The sequence below is a fragment of the Hippopotamus amphibius genome, chromosome 2 (genome assembly GCF_030028045.1).
Source record: "Hippopotamus amphibius kiboko isolate mHipAmp2 chromosome 2, mHipAmp2.hap2, whole genome shotgun sequence".
NCBI classification, from domain to species: Eukaryota; Metazoa; Chordata; class Mammalia; order Artiodactyla; family Hippopotamidae; genus Hippopotamus; species Hippopotamus amphibius.
Window position 1 is genome coordinate 68,456,091 of NC_080187.1, and position 20,123 is coordinate 68,476,213.

Consider the following 20,123-nt stretch of genomic DNA (forward strand, 5'->3'; position numbering starts at 1 on the left):
CCCGAGGCCTGTGTTGCTTCTTCCTCCTCTGTTGTCAGCATTCCCACCTTGTGTGATAACTGGGGTGACCCCTCCGCTTGCGGGGTCTGGGTAGAAGGAAGAGTGTTGGACGTTAAAGCGGATGAGGAGGCTCCGCAGGTGGAGCGGTGGCTGAGCCCCCGTCTGTTTTCCCCATCCGCCAGGCTGGAATCGAGTTTGATTTGTGGCTGAGACGGGGCCGTACCCGGGCTCCCCCAGAGGAAGGGCGCGTTGCTGCTTTGGCTGGCAGGGAGCTGAAGCAGGGGCCGAGGAGCGCCCGCCCCTTGCTCGGGCTGCAGGCCGGTGCTGGGGCGCCCTGCTGCTCCTTCCCCGGCAGCAGGCGGCTCGGCCCCGGGGTGCGGAGGGCCGCCCGCCACACGTCTTCTCAGGGCTCTTCTGCGTTGTCAGGTTGCCAGGGTTTCACTCTGTGTTTATCTTCCTTGCAGGCAGTTTTAGTGAATAACATCACCACAGGCCAGAGGCTCATCAGAACCTTGCAAGGTGAGTTCCTCTCCCCCCTTTACACCAGACATCCAGCCCGTTAGGGGACACCCACTTTTCCTCTGTCCTTTTCTGGGGTCTCTTAGTGAAACCTAGCGATGGGTGGTATTGCGAGGAATGGGGTAATCTTTACTTTATTCTTTTTGCCTAACTATGTTTCCTTAAAGAGCTTTACCTGTTAAAAATGTTACTGAATACACTGCAGGCTGTTATGTAGAGATTCAGATTCTCATTTTGTGATACATTAAGAAATATGTACATACATGATGTGTGTGATGTGTTTTATATATATATGGCATACGTATGCTCTTTTTTTCATTGGGTCCCCCTGAATTCACATTTTCTTCATGAAATTTATATAAAAATGATCCAGCCCAATTTAATTCCATTTCTTTGCTACTTTCATTCAGTTTGGCAGCCAGATTTTTGGGGGGGGGCCCTTCTGAAGCAGTGGGGGGAGGCAGGGATGGGGTGTGGTGTGGCTGGAGGAGTCCAGTGCAGCCTTAAAACCTGGTGAAAGGAGCACTGTGTCCTGTGATCCCTGACCTGACCCTAGTCTCACCTTTGCCCCCAGTTAGGAAACTCCATCAGCGTCCTCAGCCTCTGTTTCCACCTCTAAGGTGGGAAGGTCGATCTAGAACTGGGTCATCCAGAGTGGTAGCCACGAGCCCCCTGTGGCCAGTGAACATTTGAAATGTGGTTTCAGGGTGGTTTCAATCCAGATAGAAGAACTGGATTTTTAATTTTTGTTTAATTTTCAGCAATTTAAACTTAAAACTGATACTTGACTCAGTTATTGGGAAAGTTAAGTATCTTTCGGACAACTTGGGTATCTCAGTATCCTTTTTAACTGTAAATTTTATGAAATCTAAATTCAGATCAAGAATTCCCAGTTCCTGTTTAACACCTGCATTGAGATGTGCCGTGACTGTAAAATACACACCAGGTTTCAAAGACTTAGTATGAAAAAAAAAGAATGTAAAATGTCTCATTCATAATTTTTTACATTAATTCTATGTTGCCATGATAATATTTTGGATCTGTTGGGTTAAATGAAATATATTATTAAAATTAATTTCATCTCGTTTTATTTACTTTTTTTAAAACTCTTTATTGGAATATAATTGCTTTACACTGTTGTGCCAGTTTCTGCTGTACAACAGAGTGAATCAGCAGTATTTATACATATATCCCCATATTCCCTCCCTCCCGCGACTCACTCCCACCCTCCCTATCCCAGCCCTCTAAGTCATCACCCATTACCGAGTTGATCTCCCTGTGTTATGCAGCAGCTTCCCTCTAGCCATCTGTTTTACATTTGGTAGTGTATATAAGTCAGTGCTATTCTCTCACTTCATCACAGCCTCCCTCCGTGTCCTCAAGTCCATTCTCTACATCTGCATCTTTATTCTTGCCTTGTCATTGGGCTCATCAGTACCATTTTTTTTAGAATCCATATATATGAGTTAGAATACAGTATTTGTTTTTCTCTTTCTGGCTTACTTCATTCTCTATGACAGACTCTGGGTTCATCCACCTCACTGCAAATAACTCAGTTTCATTCCTTTTTTATGGCTGAGTAATATTCCATTGTATATATGTGCCACATCTTCTTTACCCATTCATCTGTGGATGGGCATTTAGGTTGCTTCCACGTCCTGGTTATTGTAAATACTGCTGCAGTGAACATTGTGGTACATGTTTCTTTTTGGATTATGGTTTTCTCAGGGTATATGCCCAGGAGTGGGATTGCTGGGTCATATGGTAGTTCTACTTTAGTTTAGGGAACCTCCATACTGTTTCCCATAGTGGCTGTACCAATTTACATTCCCACCAACAGTGCAGGAGTGTTCCCTTTTCTCCACAGCCTCTCCAGTATTTATTGTTTCTAGATTTTTTGATGATGGCCATGCTGACCGGTGTGAGATGATACCTCATTGTGGCTTTGACTTGCATTTCTCTTATTTACTTTTTAAAAATGTGGTTGCTAGTAAATTTTAAATTACCTCTGTGGCTTATATTATAGTTCTGTTTGGCAGTGCTGGTGTAGAATTCTAGTTCCAAATCAGCATCTAAGAATATTAATAGGGAAAATGCAGAGTTACACAAAGTTAAACTGGTTACTTGATTGCCTTGGGCTTCTCAGAGATGATCTGCTGGTGAGTCCTCAAGTAGAGCACACGGCCTGCAGCCTTTCTTATACTTAGTATTTTTACACAGCTTTAATCAGGTATAATCAACATACAATAAACTGCACATATTTAAAGTGCACAGTTTGACAAGTTTTGACTTCAGTGTACAGTTCAAGAAACCAGCACAAAAGCAAAACAGTGAACATACCCATCACCCCAAGGAGTTTCTTTGTGCCCCATGGCAGTCCTCAGCAGGCCCCCTCTGATCTGCTTTCTGTCCCTCTTGGTTAGTTTGTCCTTTTTATAATGTTGTCTACGTGGAATCAGATGGCATGTACCCTTTCTTGTCTGGCTTCTTTCACTTGGCATGATTATTTTAAAATTCATCTGTGTTCTTGTGGCTGCAGTAGTTCATTCCTTTTTTTTTTTTTTTTGTTATCAATGAAACAGTTTATTGGCTTTAAATATACATCAGTAAATTTTTAAATGTTTATGTTTTATGATAAAAGAATACTGAACCAAAACATCAGAGAAAATGGAGGCTCAGTAGCATGATTTCAATATATTTTCCTGGATAAAAAGATTTTTGTAAAAAGTATATGACTTTTAATATAAGAATGAAAGCTTCTTAAGTTCAACATTTTGAACTGGATTGTTTGTGACTAAATTAAAAAACTGGAGCTCATAAAATAAAGAAACAGTGTAGGCAGCAAGAGAAAAGAAAAATAGGGAAAAATAGATTTTAACATTAAGTATAACATCAGTCGGCTGCTTTTGTTTGTTTTTGTTTCAGTCTATTTAAGGCAGGATTCTCTCTCTGCAATCCTGCAGATAAATCCTAGTGTTTCAGCTATAAGAAAGTTTTCAGAGTTCAGATATACAGATAAGCCAGTTTAAAAAAAAAAAACAAAACCCTTTTCTTACAGTATTCTAAAGGCTTTTGAAGCATTATATAAATCTTTAAAATTCATATCACCCACATTTTAAGAAATAAATCTACACTTTAATAAGGCACTCTTAAGATATAAAACAGCTTTGAAGACAATTACATTCTACGCTAGGACTAACCCATTCTTTTGCCATAGGGACAGAGGGGACCGTCTGCCTGAATCTAGTCAATCTCTGCACCAACACAAACAAGCAGGTGCTCAGAGCATTCTGAATTTACCTAAATAGCTTACTTTTATCAGTGAGACTCTCCCATCCACTGAGGAGAGAGTTATACTAACAGAACTGCCCAAATTTAATGGTGAAATTTAAAAACAACATCCCCCTCTTTCTAGAAATGCTTCCTTTGAACACAGAACAGTGACTTCTATTAGCTCCCGCCCATAAAGGAAGATGGAATGGAAGAGAACCAACTGAGTTATTCCATTGCTCCATGCTTGGTTTGATTATGGAATTTATTTTTTTCGGTTTATTGAAGTATACTTTACAGACAGTAAAGTTTACCCTTTGTAGTGTACCTTTCTGTGTGTTTTGACACGTGCACGGTCCGCTAGATACCAGAATCAAGACACCGCTCCTGTCCACCACTCCAGGAAGACCCCCGCCCCGCCCCAGCCTCCGGCAGCCAGCGCCCAGTTCTCCACCCCTGTAGTTTTGACTTTTCCAGCCTATCATGTAAATAAATGCTTTGGGGAAGGATCTGTATTGCTGTGTGTATCAGCCGTTCATTGACTCCTTCACTTGAATTTTATCCACACCGCTCCTCCCCGCTCGCCTTGTAGGTCTAGAATTGTGAGGACAGACCTCGGGGAGACTCAGGTTTCTGTCCAGGGCTGTGTTCCCAGCCCTCGTTGCTGCCCTCGGCCCATTCTGCTGTCACCTTTGTGGCAGCTTTTCCTTCCACCCCCAGCTTGGTTCTTGGTCAGTGAGCTGCTGCTTTTTTCTGCAGAGTTTTCGTGAGCTGAGTCATCAAGGCAGCAGCCGTGGCGCTAATGGATTTCCTCAAAGAAAGCCGTGGTTTCCCAGATAGGCGGTTCGGGTGACTAAGTGCACACGGGGCCTCGGGAAATAACTGGGCTGTGACCAAATGACAGGAGAGGGATACTGGCAGGTTGCCTGGCGGCTGAGGACAGGGGTTCAGCTGGAGTGGTTGCTTATCTGCCTAGATGTCAACAAAGGACACGTCTGCTGGGGGCAGGAGACACGCTGATGTGTGTGCCCTTGTGGGACAGTTCAGGGTTTATGATGTCGAGGAGAGAAGTAGGCGCATGGAGCCTTCCGATGCATTGTGGGCCAGAAAGGAGACTTAGGAGAGAGGTGTGGAAAGGAATCAAGGTGTTGCCTCCCGTAGGATCGCACATCTTCTGAGCTGCTTCCAGGGCTGGGGTGGGGAGGCTTTTGGGGAGGGGCTGTGCTCTCATCCCTTCCTCTTTCCCCTCCTCACACTCTTGGTGCCACGGCCCATCATGTTCCCATGGTGGGTTTTGGTGTGTCTGCTGTTGTCAGGACGGCTGTGCCGGTGACCTGTGTCATTTCGTGTCCTCCTCTTGGTTTAGACCAGTTAAAGGCCCTGCAGAAGAATTACGGCAAGCTGCAGCAGGATGTCCTCCAGTTTCAGAAGAACCAGACCAACCTGGAGAGGAAGTTCTCCTACGACCTGTAAGTGTGTCCACATCGAGTGCGTGCCGCTTGGGGGCGGATGTGTTTTAAGCGGAGGGTGGTGGACGGGGTGCGGCAGAATCTCCATGGCCTTTTCTGTTGTAGAGCATGCAGGTCTCTGCAGGAAAGGTCCAGTCCCCTGTGGAAATCATTTGCTTTAGAAATAATGCATTTTATTTTTTAAGTGTCAGCAGTGCTTCAGAAAGCCCTGGAGAAGTGTTAGCCAGTGGGTTCATCACGCAAGAGGGCAGTTCTCCTTAGCGGGAGATGACTTAACTCAGCGGACCGTAAAGTATGTAACTGAGAGCTCTGTGAAGCTCAGGTGTGCTAGTTAAATCCACAATCTAAAGCCTTTAAAACTGTGTTCTGGAAGTGCTCAGATGTGACCTAAGTCAAACTCATAGACTGAAAGGAGTTTGGCGTAATATTAATATAATTTTTTGTGGGCATTTTGTTTTCTTCAGACTTTTAAGTGTCTTTCCAAATTTCTGCAGTGAGAATGGAGTACTTTAATTTTTTTAGCTTTATTGAGGTATGATTGAAAAATAATCATTGCATGTGTTTAAGGCATAAAAACATGATGTTTTGATATACATTTGTGAAATGATGCCCCCAATCAAACTAATTAACGTCCATAATCTCTCATCTTTACCTTTTTTTGTGTGTATGGTGGGAACACTTAAAATCTACTCTTTTAGCAAATTGCAAGCATAAAATACATTATTATTAACTATAGTCACCATGCTGTACATTAGATCTCCAACGTATAGCTAGGACAGTCTGTTTTAAGCTGTTGACTAGTCACATACAGAAACTCTATACTTTACATATCAGAGTACTTTTATGGTCAAAACAATAAACTTTAAAAAGTTTAAAAAAAAAAAAAAAGTTTAGCTAAACCCATTAGTAAGATAGTAAAACCAATTTAGAGGGCAGAGAATAAAATTGTGGTCTATGTATTTTTCTCCCCTTTTTTTTCTTCATAAAAACAATAACAAGCACAGGAAGTTTGGGATTCAGAGACAACTAGCCACCCTTGACCCCAGCCCTCTTTTTCCTTTGACTTCTCTTTAGTCCATGCCCAAGTTCATACAAAGTTTTTACATAATTGTAGTTGCCATTAAGATTTTGAAATTTTTTTTACTTTCTTGCATTTGTGTATGTAAAAATCCATATTGTTTCAAAATATTCAAAATATTAAATACACTGTAATGTGGAGATACCTAATTTAATTCACCATTTCTCTGTCGGATATTTAGGTTACTTCTGAGTTTTGGTTATTATAAAATGGCCTGACATCCATGCATATAACTTTTAGAAGTTTATTATTTTGGATTGTCTCCTTCTAAAAAAAGACTCAATTTTAAGTTTAGTGTGTCAGTTGGCATAAATTGCCAAATTGCCTTCTGAAAGGATTTTAGCCACCTGGTCCACAGCGGTGTAGGTGACCGCACACCCACTCCTAAGGATTCTGATGCCTTCTACTCACCAGAATATCTTTCTGATCACTTTAAAGCCAAATACTACTCAAACCAGGAAGCCTCAAATACTTAAATGTGCAAAGGACATGTGCAAACAATGCAAAGGAAATGTCATTAGAAAACATGCGTGTGGACCCTTCTTCAGCTAGGCCAGTGGCTCTCAGCGGGTGGCAGTTTTGCTCCCAGGAGACCCTGGGCAATGTCCCAAGACATTTTGGTTGTCACACCTCAGAGGAGGTGTTACTGGCATATCGTGGGTAGAGGACAGGAATCCTACAAAGCACAGTCCTGCTCCCACAATAGAGTTTCACCTGGCCCAGAGCACCGGTAGTACCTGAGTTAGGCTGGTGATCACTGGAAGGCATTCAGACCAACGTGAAGTGCTCCGTTCTTATTACTATTCATCCTTGAAAAACACCTCAGTGCATGTTATTTCCCTTCCATTGATTCAAATACAAGAAGCCATTAATGGCCTCACTTGATAAATGCTGACCCAGAAGATTTTGACCTAGCTGGAAATCGGCCAGGGCCCAGCGACCTGGAGGGCAGCTCTCTTTCCACGTGGGAGCATTCAGACAGGCAGTGAGCAGAGAGCTCAAGCCTGATGGCCACGCGCGCAGGACGCACCCATTTTCTCCTAGGAAGTTGGTAGGTAAATTGAAAACTCTGACCACACCTATTTGACTAGTTGTGCCCCAAACCTTGTACCAGATATAGGATGCTTCCCAGGGGTGATTTTTCTTTTTAATACTTATTTATTTGGTGGTGCTGGGTCTTAGTTGCAGCAGGCAGGTTCCTTAGTTGCAGCACATGGGCACCTTAGTTGTGGCATGCAAACTCCTAGTTGCGGCATGCATGTGGGATCTAGTTATCTGACTGGGGATTGAACTCGGGCCCCCTGCATTGGGAGCGCATAGTCTTACCCACTGCACCATCAGGGTCGCCCCAGTGATGTTTATAAAATGTTGAAAGCTGAAAAGAGTTAGTTTTTAACTTTCTCTGGATTAGAGACCCTTTTTGAGAATCTGATGAAAGGTGTGGATTCCTTGTTAGCAATTTTTTAAATGGATACGTACACAAAATTGCATATTCAGTTTGAGGGACCCCTGAAGCATACCTGCACGCCCTTTGTTAAAACACTTTCTCTAGTCTAATCCTTCTATAGAAGGCAGTGCTGAGAATGAAAAAGGTGATGAGAAGGCAAGGTCTCCTGCTGCACAATTTAGTGTTCTTTCTTCAGTATCAGAGCCAGCGCGCAATCCCAGTTCTTACTCCTGCATCTGTGGCAGACATCACTGCGTGGTCACTGTCTTTGGTCTAGCACAGCCTGCAGTCTTTCTCCCCAAAGCACTTAGAGTTGGTGTGTCACATGAACTTGCCATCTCATCCCCCTGCCACAGGGAGGTACTGGAATCTAATAGTAATACAGGTGGCCCTCCACATCTGGGGATGCAGAAGCCGCAGGTTCGCAGGGCTCACTGTACTGTGCCGCTTTATATAAGGGACTTGGGCCTCCTCGGATTTTGGTATCCTCAGGGCCCTGGAAACAATTCCCCATGACACCGAGGGTTGACTGTGCTCTGGTCATCAGCGTCCTGGATGGTCAGGTCAGCCATCTCCATAGACTCCTGTATTGAGCACCTTCACCATGTACATGTAAGGAAAAGGCAGTCTGAGGCCTTTGGGAAGTAACACTGTTGCAATATGAATGATGGTGTCTCAGAATTTTAGCATCTCACTGAGGTTGTTTCCTTGTTGCTGTTGATCTGGAATGTGGAAAGCTGACCTTCATCTGCAAGGCTTTTTGTACTTGATTTTGGAAGAGCTGAGAGCAGGTGAAAACAGTATTTCCCTTTTGTAGATTTACAGGTTTGGAAACGGCTGTGCACCTGCTGGTTTGCCAGTCCTGAGCTTCTGGGAATTTGTTTGGTAACAATGAGTCGTGCACATTTCATTCTTGCAGTATACAGACCTCTTTTCATTTGCTCCGTTTAGGCTACTGTGCACTAGTCTACCCCTTGTGGCTTGCAAGTTTGCGAGAATTTTATTTCAATGACTTTTTCACCAGGTCTTCTCCTGATCTATATATAAGCTGTCAGAGGTCAGGAACTCTATCTTCTGTTATTTCTACAGTAGCTGATGCCCTTCTGTGTGTGTAGGACTTTGAGATCCAGTAAGTCCTTTGAACTAAAGGGTTATTACAAGTGTTAGAGTTTAGTACACTTATACTTGTCTCTGAAAAGTCGGCAGATACAGAAGAGACAGCTGTGGGGTAGAGAGAGCACTGCACAGTCAGGAAGCCCCCAGTCTGGCTTCAGATTTCAGCCTTATCACCGTCTCTGTGACCCTGGTCAGTGTCAGTCAGGTCACCTCCTAGCTTCCTTATTTGTGTGTGTGTATGTACGTATATATTTTATTTGCTCTTTCTTTTTTTCTGGGAATATTTAAAAATTTTTATACAGTTTTTAGGTTACTTTCCATTGACAGTTGTTACAAAATACTGGCCATATTCTCCATGTTGTACAGTCCATCCTTGAGCCCGTCTCACACCCAGCAGCTTGTGCCTCCCACTCCCCCATCTCTGTATTGCCGCTCTGCCCTTTCCCTCCCCACTGGTGACTCCTAGTTTGTTTATATCTGTGAGTCTGCTTCTTTTTTCCTGTGTTCACTAGTTTGTTGTATTTTTTTAGATTCCGCATATAAGTGATATCATACAGTATTTACCTTTCTCTGTCTGACTTATTTCACTTAGCATAATGCCCTCCAAGTCCATCCATGTTGCTGCACATGGTAAAATTTCATTCTTTTTGTTATGGTTGAGTAGTATTCCTGTGTATATATGTATAAATATATTTGTATATCAGACTTTTTTATCTGTTCATCTGTCGATGGACACTTTAGGTTGCTCTCACATCTTGGCAATTGTAAATAATGCTGCTATAAACGTTATTGGGGTGCATAAATCTTTTTGAATCAGTGTTTTTTTTTTTTTTTTTCTGGCTGTACATCCAGGAATGGAATTCCTGGGTCATATGGTTCTCTTTTTAGCTTTTTGAGAAAGCTCTATACTGTTTTCCACAGTGGATGCACCAATTTGCATTCCCACCTGCAGGGTACAAGGGTTCCCTTCTCTCCACATCCTCGCCAACATTTGTTATTTCTAGCTTTGTTTGTACACGTGGGTAATTTTCTCAATTACAGCTGACACGTGAACTACTCATAAAATACCAGGCAGGACGCTGAAGGGATGTCTCAAAATATCTATAATTGGGAGCTCAGGCTGAATTAGTTGTATCTATTTTTTAAAAATAAACTTTAAAATTTTGAACAGTTTGAGATTTATAGACTTATTGCAGGGAGAGTGCAGGGCATTCCTGTATCCCCCACATCAGTTTTCCTGTGAACACTTTACATGCGTGTGAAGTACGTGTCACAATGGATTACTCAGTACAGATACATTATTATTAACTTGACGTTCATACTCTGTTTCCCTGATGCCCTTTTCCTGTGCCAGGTATACATGACATTGATGCACCATCTTTCCTTAGGCTCCTCTTGGCTGAGACACTGTCTCAGGCTTTACTTTTTTTTTTTATGATCTTGATAGTTTTGAGGAGTGCTGGTCAAATATTTTATAGAATGTCCTTCAGTTGGGATTTATCTGATGTTTTTCTCATGGTGAAACTGGGGCAACACATTTTTGGGAGGAAGACCACAGAGGTCAAGTGCCATTCTCATGGCTTCACATCAAGGGTACATGCTATCAGTATGACTTATCATTGTTTTTTTTTTTTTTTTTTTTTTTTTACTTTTTTTGTTTATTTTTTATTGGGGTACAGTTGTTTTACAATGTTGTGTTAGTTTCTACTGTACAGCAAGCGAAGTGAAGTTGCCTGTGCTATACAGCAGGTCCTCATTAGTTATCTATTTTATACATATTAGTGTAGATATGTCAATTCCAGTTTCCCAATTCATTCCACCCCCCTTTCCCCCTTGTGTCCATATGTTTGTTCTCTACATCTGTGTGTCTATTTCTGCCTTGCGAACAGCCTCATCTGTACTATTTTTCTAAGATTCCACATATATGAGTTAATATATGATATTTGTTTTTCTTTCTGACTTACTTCACTCTATGACAGTCTCTAGGTCCATCCATGTCTCTACAAATGACCCAATTTCGCTTTTATGGCTGAATAATATTCCATTGTATATATATATATATATATATATATATATATACACCATATCCTCTATATCCATTTGTCTGTTGATGGATGTTTAGGTTGCTTCCATGTCCTGGCTATTGTAAATAGTGCTGCAGTGAACATTGGGGTGCATGTGTCTTTTGAGTTATGGTGTTCTCTGGGTATATGCCCAGTAGTGGGATTGCTGGGCATATGGTAATTCTGTTTTTAGTTTTTTAAGGAACCTCCATACTGTTCTCCATAGTGGCTGTATCAATTTACATTCCCATCCACAGTGCAAGAGGGTTCCATTTTCTCCACACCCTCTCCAGCATTTATTGTTTGTAGATTTTTTGATCGTGGCCATTCTGACTAGTGTGAGTTGATACCTCATTGTAGGTTTGATTTGCATTTCTCTAATAGTCAGTGATGTTGAACACCTTTTCATGTGCCTCTTGGCCATCTGTATGAATTCTTTGGAGAAATGTCTATTTAGGGCTTCTGCCCATTTTTTGATTGGGTTGTTTGCTTGTTGATATGGAGCTGCATGAACTGTTTGTATATTTTGGAGATTAATCCTTTGTCCATTGATTCGTTTGCATTGTTTTCTTCCATTCTGAGGGTTGTCTTTTCATCTTGTTTATGGTTTCCTTTGCTGTACAGAAGCTTTTAAGTTTCATTAGGTCCCATTTGTTTATTTTTATTATTATTTCCTTTACTCTAGAAGGTAGGTCAAAAAAGATCTTGCTGTGATTCCTGTCAAAGAGTGTTTTTCCTGTGTTTTCCTCTAAGAGTTTTATATAGTGTCTGGTCTTACATTTAGGTCTTTGATCCATTTTGAGTTTTTTTTTTGTGTATGGTGTTAGGGAGTGTTTTAATTTCATTGTTTTACATGTAGTTGTCCAGTTTTCCCAGCACCACTTATTGAAGAGGCTGTCTTTTCTCCTTTGTATATCCTTTGTCATAGATTAGTTGACTGTAGGTGTATGGGTTTATCTCTGGGCTTTCTATCCTGTTCCATTCTATATTTCTGTTTTTGTGCCAGTAACATACTATCTTGATTACTGTACTTTTGTAGTATTGACCTATCACTGCTGGTCACCTGATTGAGGTAAGGTTTATCAGGTTTTTCACTGTAAAGTTACTCCTTGTTTTCTCTCCTTATGCTGTAATCTTTGGAAGAAATTCACTATGCTTAGGCTACGCGTAAAGACTGGGAAGTTATGACCCACTTCCCTAAGGATAAAGTGTGTACATAAATTGTTTGGAATTTTCCTGCACAGGAGATTTGACTCTTCTTCTCATCTGTCTGATTATTTATATCAGTATGGATTCATGGATATTTATTTTATACTTTGGGTTATAATCTAATACTATTTTATTTTTTTGCTTACATTTTTCCAGCTTTGGCCCTTGGGGACGCTTTCAGTGGATTCCTTTATCCAGTTGACATATCCCTGATACTGCGGGTTTGCCCCCCCCTTAAATTACTTTTTTATACTCTGGCACCAAAAGATGCTCCAGACTCATTTTCGTATATTTCCTGTCCTAGTCCTAGAATCAGCCAGTCAGCTGTTTCTCCAAGGAGCCCTTATTCTTTTTATTGGAGAATGGTATCAGAAACCAAGATCTGGGGACTAGGTGTACTTGTTGCTAGTAGGCCCTCTCAGATGAGAGAGCAAAGAGATATATGTGTGCATATTACTAACTTGTGTTATATATAGATACTGATAAATATTTATGTATGTATCCATCTGTATCTAAATTAAGTTAAACATGAATTCGTACTGCTGTCTCCACCTCTAATCTATTTAAATTAACATAATAGTATGTAATTGGTTATGTTCTCAGCCTGGGACACCATTCAATTATTTTATCGATGTTTTGTCACTCAAAACACTTGGAAACTGCCTATGGCGAAGACCAGTCAGTGCTTATCCAAATCCCATTCATCTTTTTGCCCAGCAAAAATACTGTTTCTGATCCTTCCTTGCAGTTAGGTATGGCCAATGGGGAAGGGAAACTGTGGGGTGGGACTTAAACGAAGGCTTCTGAAAATAAGGACAGTCCACTGCACATCCCTTTCCTTTATCTTTTCTCCTCCCTCCTTCCTGCTGCCTGGGCTTCACACAAGATGGCTGGACCACTAGCAGCCATCCTGGATCATGAGGTAATAATCATGGGGATAGAAACCAGTGCTAGAATATTGAAACAGAAAGAGAAGCCTGAATTATTTGATAACTCAGAGCTGTCACACTAACCCTGGATCTCTTTCATGTGAGGAAAAAATAAACTGCTATCTTTTGGACTTTTTGTTTCACCTGATGCTAACTTATATACTTTTTGAAAGTGCCTTTAAATATTGTTTCTTAAACTAGATCATTTTCATCAATGCTCAAAAATCAATACCCCCAAAAAAGACTTCTTAGGAAAGGCCATTTAGAATTGAGTCCTAAACAATAAGGAGTAGAGAAAGGAGATTAGGAGATGTTAGGAAAGCGGGGGGAGGGGGGGGGGAGCGCAGAGTGATCTGGGTGGGGCAGATAGTATCATATGGTCATGGAGGGGAGTGAGTTAGATTAGTATCTTGAGGATGGGTGTGGAAGTGACTAGTTATGTGGACCTTGCTGGGAAAATCTTCTCTTTCACAGATTCTGATGATGTGAATGTTAGGTCTTTTGTAATAGCCACATAGGTCCATGAAGCTGTGTCTTTTTTCTTTCCTCAGTCTATTTTGTCTCTGTGTTTAGATTGGATAATGTCTGTTGTTCTGTCTTCCAGTTCATTGATTGTTTCCTTCTCTGAGTTTTAAAATTTTGGTTCTTGCATTAAATTTCCTTTTGGTTCTTCTTTATATCTTCTGTTTCTTTGCTGAGGCTATTTAGTTTTTCATTTGTTTCAAACATGTTTTACTCATTGAAATATTTTTCTTGTGGCTGCTTTAAAATCTTTGTCAGATCATTTCACTTCTCTGTCATGTTGGTTTGGTATCTGTTGTCTCTTTTTGTTTAAGATCTTCCTGGTTCTTGATATAATGAATGATTTTTTTTTTCCATTTTATTTATTTATTTATTATATTTTTGGGGGGTACACCAAGTTCAGTCATCTGTTTTTATACACATATCCCCATATTCCCTCCCTCCCTCGACTCCCCCCCACCCTCCCCATCCCAGTGCTCTAAGGCATCATCCATCCTCGAGTTGAACTCCTTTTGTTATACAGCAACTTCCCACTGACTATCTGTTTTACAGTTGGTAGTATATATATGTCTATGCTACTCTCTCACTTCGTCTCAGCTTCCCCTTCACCCCCTGCCCCCTCCCATACCTCGAGTTCTCCAGTCCATTCTCTGCATCTGCGTCCTTGTTCTTGTCTCGTCACTGAGTTCATCAGTACCATTTTTAGATTCCGTATATATGAGTTAGCATACAATATTTGTCTTTCTCTTTCTGACTTACTTCACTCTGTATGACAGACTCTAGGTCTATCCACCTCATGACATATAGCTCCATCTCGTCCCTTTTTATAGCTGAGTAATATTCCATTGTATATATATGCCACATCTTCTGTATCCATTCATTTGTTGATGGGCATTTCGGTTGCTTCCATGTCCTGGCTATTGTAAATAGTGCTGCAGTAAACATTATGGTACATGTTTCTTTTGGGATTATGGTTTTCTTTGGGTATATGCCCAGTGGTGGGATTACTGGATCATATGGTAGTTCTATTTGTAGTTTTTTAAGGAACCTCCAAATTGTTTTCCATAGCGGCTGTACCAACTTACAGTCCCACCAACAGTGCAGGAGAGTTCCCTTTTCTCCACACCCTCTCTAGCATTTGTGGTTTCCATATTTTGTGATGATGGCCATTCTGATTGGTGTGAGGTGATACCTCATTGTGGCTTTGACTTGCATTTCTCTGATGATTAGTGATGTTGAGCATCTTTTCATGTGTTTGTTGGCCAATGAATGATCTTTGACTGAAACCTCTGAGCAGTGGTGGTGGAAGCCCTGGCTCTTCCTTGACATCCTCTGACACCACCACCTGGGGAGAGGGAGGGGGACCTCATTAGTGTCAGATGGGGATGGAAATGCAGGCTTCCCACATACTCTCCAATGACACCACTGTGTTCTAGATCCTGAGGTCCCTAGCCAGTCTGCCTCTTTCAGAGTCTTCTTAGGTTTGTTTTATTTATTTATTTATTTTTATATGTTCAATTCTTGTGGCAGACAATGTTAGTTACCTACCCCACTCTACTTCCTTTTTTTTTTAAATTTTTTTTTTGGGCTGCACTGCACAGCATGTGGGATCTTAGCTCCCTGAGCAGGGATTGAACCCACAACCCCTGCATTGGAAGCGTGGAGTCTTAACCACTGGACTGCCAGGGAAGTCCCTGTTTGTCTTATTTTTTAATTTTTATTTTATAAATTTATTTATTTGGCTGTGTTGGGTCTTCATTGCTGCACGTGGGCTTTCTCTAGTTGTAGTGAATGTGGGCTACTCTTTGTTGTGGTGCACAGGCTTCAGTAGTGGCTTGAAGGCTGTGTGGCATGTGGCATCTTCCTGGAGTGGGGATTGAACCTGTGTCCCCTGCTGCATTGGCAAGTGGACTCTTAACCACTGCACCACCAGGGAAGCCCTCCCTGTTTGTTTTAAACGTAATGTCCTGGGTCTCCTAGGTGGCACAGTGGTTAAGAATCCACCTGCCAATGCAGCGGACACGGGTTCGAGCCCTTCTCCAGGAAGATCCCACATGCTGCAGAGCAGCTAAGCCCGTGCACCATAACTATTGAGCCTGCGCTTTAGAGCCCATGAGCCAGAACTGTTGAGCCCATGTGCTGCAGCTACTGAAGCCCACGCACCTAGAGCCCGTGCTCTGCAACAAGAGAAGCCATGGCAATGAGGAGCCCATGCACCACAACGAAGAGTAGCCCCCACTCACCGCAACTAAAAGAAAGCCCGTGCACAGCAAAAAAGACCCAACACAGCCAATAAAATAAATAAATAAATAAAATGATGTGCTTTTTAAAAAAAAATGTAATGTCCCGAGTTCTAGTTGTGCTTGGTGGAGTAATAGTGAAAAATACATCTACCCCCCCTTCCCAGAGTGGAAGTCCAATCCAATTCTGACACTACCCAGAGTTAGCACGAACCCCACGTGTTATGGGGCTCAGGCCCACAAGACTGCCTCTACTTTGGATGCCAGCCGTAAGTTCTCGGTGGCCCCAGGCCACCTGCACTTTTTGCCTTGGCTGGCTACACATTCAGGGCTTCCCCAACCCCCTCAGGAGCAGTAATTCTCTAGGACTCACAGAACTCAGGAAAGTTCTGTACTTACAATTGCAGTTTTATTATAAAGGATGCAGTGTGGAAAGCAGGAAAGAGATGAGCTGTGTCTCTTTGGGAAGTGGATTTCACCGTCACAGCAAGGACAGACTTGCTGTATAGACCATCTCTAAAGAGCTGTCCTTTCATTTGCTTTCTTTCACTTTCACAGGAATCAGTGCATCAGTCAGATGAAAGAGGTGAAGGAGCAGTGTGAAGAGAGAATAGAAGAAGTCACCAGAAAGGGAAATGAGGCTGTAGCTTCCAGAGACCTGAGTGAACAAAAGGACCAAAGCCAGCAGGTAATCCTGGGTTTTTTCCTGCCAAAGGTCTTCCTACGCTCTCTTCAGGCATTTTCTTCCTTTATCTGCTGTCTGATTTGCTCTAGTTCCCTCAGACACAACAGCCTGGTCCTGGGATGCAGGGACTCTGACCAAGTGTGCTGGCATCCAGACCTGGTCCCCGTGTTCCAGGCTGTAAGGCGATTGCTTCATCACCCTGGGAGAGAGTTGTTGTTTTCCTGTTTTGAGGGCTGTGAGGCCCATGGAGATGGTTAGATACTGCCCCAAGGTCACAGCACCTGGTCAGTGATGGAGCTGATCAGAGCCATGCTCTCAGGCTGCCTCCCACATAAGCACAGCTCATGGAAGGGCTGTTCAAAGCCTTCTGGGGAATCATTGTTTTACATATGGCAGTTTTATTGAGATGTCGTTCACCTACCATACAGTTCACCTATATACTATTTACAATTCAGTGGGTTTTAGTGTATTCACAAAGTTGTGCCATCATTATCACAATCAATTTTAGAACATTTTCTTTACCCCCAAAGAAATCCCATACCCAATAGCTCACTCCCCTTTTACCCCCAATCCCTGGAGCCTTAGACCACCTCTGATCCATTCTCTGTAGATTTGCCTTATCTGGACATTTCACTTCAGTGAGATCATACTGGTTTTCACAGAGCATAAGGCTTTCAGGAGTCATCCATGTTGCAGCATGTATGAGTACTTCCTTCCTTTCTATGGCTGTTCCACGGTGTGGACGTACCACATTTTGTTTACTCATTTGTCAGTTGATGGGCATTTGAGCTGTTTCCACTTTCTGGCTACTATGAATAACGCTGCTGTGGACATTCATGAGCACATTTTTGTGTGAACATAAGCTTTCATATCTCTTAGGTACATACCTAGGAGAGGAATTGCTGGGCCATATGGTAACTCTCAATGTACTGAGAAATTGTCATACTGTTTCTGAAGGTGATCACACCCTTTTACGTTCCTAGCAGCAGCGTATGAGGGTACCAACTCTCCACATCCTTCCCAGCTCTTGTCCTTATCTGTCTTTTTCATTACAGCCCTCCTAGTAGGTGTGCAGTGATTTCCCATTGTGGTGTTGATTTGCATTTCCCAAATAGCTGATGACATTGAGTATCTTTTCATATGTTTCATTGGCCATTTGTATATCCTCTTTGGAGAAATGTCTGTCTGTATCCTTCGTCTATTTTGAAATTGAGTTACTTTTATTACAGTATTGAGTTGTAAGAGTTCTTTATATACTCAAATGAAGATATTGAAGATATGATTTGCAAATATTTTTCCCATTCTATGAGTTGTCTTTTCACTTTCTTAATGATGGTCATTGAACCGCAAAAGTTATTAATTTTGATTGTCTCGTTTATCTCTTCTTATGTTGCTTGTTCTATTGGTGTCATATCTAAAACCGCTTTGCCTAACGCAGCATCATGAAGATTTACTCCTGTATTTTCTTCTGAGACTTTTATAGTCCTTAGCATTTAATTCTTACATTTACTGCTATGATTTATTTTGAGTTTATCTTTGTATATGGTGTGAGTATCCAGGTGTCTCAACATCATTTGTTGAAAAAAAAGAAAAAACTATTCTTTTCCCCACTGTGAGCTGCCTTGGCATCCTTGTCAAAAAACCAGTTTACTATAAATATGAGGGTTTATTTTTGGACTCTCGGTTCTGTTTCTTTGATCTCTTTTGCTGTCCTTGTGTCGTACTACACAGTCTTAATGATTGTTCCAACTGTGTTCTTTTTCAAGATTATTTTGGCTATTCTGCACTGGTTGACTTTATGAATTTTTGGATCTGCTTGTCAATGTCTTCAACAAAGCCAGGTGGGATTTTGACAGATTATAGTCTGTAGGTCAGTTTGGGGAGTGTTGCCATCTTAACAACATTCAGTCTTCTGAGGTGTGAATGTGGGATGTCTTTCCACTTATTTGAGTCTGTAAAAAATCTTTTTCAAGGGAACCCTCCTGCACTGTTGGTGGGAATGTAAATTGGTACAGCCACTATGGAAAACAGTATGGAGATCCCTTAAAAAACTAAAAATAGAACAACCATATGACCCAGCAATCCCACTCCTGGTTATATACCCTGAGAAAACCATAATCCAAAAAGAAACATGTACCACAGTGTTCACTGCAGCACTGTTTACAGTAGGTAGGACATGGAAGCAACCTAAATGCCCATCTACAGATGAATGGATAAAGAAGATGTGGCACATATATACAATGGAATATTACTCAGCCATAAAAAGGAATGAAATTGAGTTTTTTGTAGTGAGGTGGGTGGACCTAGAGCCTGTCATACAGAGGGAATTAAGCCAGGAAGAGAAAAACAAATACTGTATTCTAACTCATATATATGGAATCTAAAAAAATGGTACTGATGAACCCAGTGACGGGGCAAGAATAAAGATGCAGATGTAAAGAACGGACTTGAGGACACGGGGCGGGGAGGGAGGTGAAGGGGAAGCTGGGACGAAGTGAGAGAGTAGCATTGACATGTATACACTACCAAATGTAAAATAGATGGCTGGAGGGAAGCTGCTGCATAACACAGGGAGATGAGCTAGATGATTGGTGATAACTTAGAGGGGTGAGATAGGGAGGATGGGAAGGAGTCACAGGAGGGAGGGGATATGGGGATATATGTATAAATACAGCTGATTCACTTTGTTGTACAGCAGAAACTGGCACAACAGTGTAAAGCAATTATACTCCAATAAAGAGCTTAAGAATGTTGAAAAAAAAAATCTCCCCCCCCCCAAAATTTTTCAGTAATGTTCTGTAGTTTTCAGAAGTCTTGTATTTCTTTTGTTCAGTTTATTTCTGAGTATTTTTTGATGCTATTATAAATGGAATTGTTTTCTTAATTTCCTTTTCAAGTGTTTATTGCTAGTGTGTAGAAATACAGTTCATTTTTTATATTGCTCTTGTATCTTTCAACCTTGCAGAACTTGTTCGTTTGAATAGTATTTTTTGTGATTCCTTATGATTTTCTGTATGAAGATATGTCATCTAAAAATAGAGTTTTACATCTTCCTTTCCAGTCTGCATGCCTTTTGTTTCTTTTTGTTGCTTAGTAGCCCTGGCTAGAACCTCTAGTATAACGTTAAATAGAAGTGGTGAGGGTGGATTCCTTGTCTCGTCCTTGATCATAGGAGGAAAGCATTGCGTCTTTTACCATTGAATCTGATGTTAGCTGTGCCGGTGTACCTCGTTTTATTGTGCTTCACAGATATTTGTGCTTTTTACAAATTGAAGGATTGCGACGACCCTGTGTTGAGCAAGTATATTGGCTCTGTTTTTCCAACAGCACTTGCTCGCTTCATGTCTCTGTGTCACACTGTGGTAATTCTAGCAGTATTTCAAACTGTTTCATTATTATATTTGTTACAGTAATCTGTGATCAGGAGTCTTTGGTGTTACTGTTGTAATTGTTTTGGCATTTTTTTAAGTAATAAAGTATTTTGTAATTAAGGTAGTACTTTTTTTGACATAATGCTGTTGCGTACTTAATAGACTACAGTATAGTGTAAACATAATTTTATATGCACTGGGAAAC

At 41.5% G+C, this 20,123-nt stretch overlaps 1 protein-coding gene across 6 annotated transcripts in view; it reads left to right on the top strand.

Annotated features, from left to right (window-relative positions):
- The window catches only part of GOLM1 (golgi membrane protein 1), a 60,556-nt gene that overhangs the window by 28,926 nt on the left and 11,507 nt on the right, over nucleotides 1-20,123 (top strand). For all 6 annotated transcript variants that reach the window (XM_057725049.1, XM_057725047.1, XM_057725051.1 and 3 more), the window contains exons 4-6: nucleotides 465-519; nucleotides 5,156-5,258; nucleotides 16,421-16,550. In XM_057725049.1, coding sequence (XP_057581032.1) covers nucleotides 465-519; nucleotides 5,156-5,258; nucleotides 16,421-16,550 — 288 coding nt within the window. The remainder of the gene's footprint in view (nucleotides 1-464; nucleotides 520-5,155; nucleotides 5,259-16,420; nucleotides 16,551-20,123) is intronic.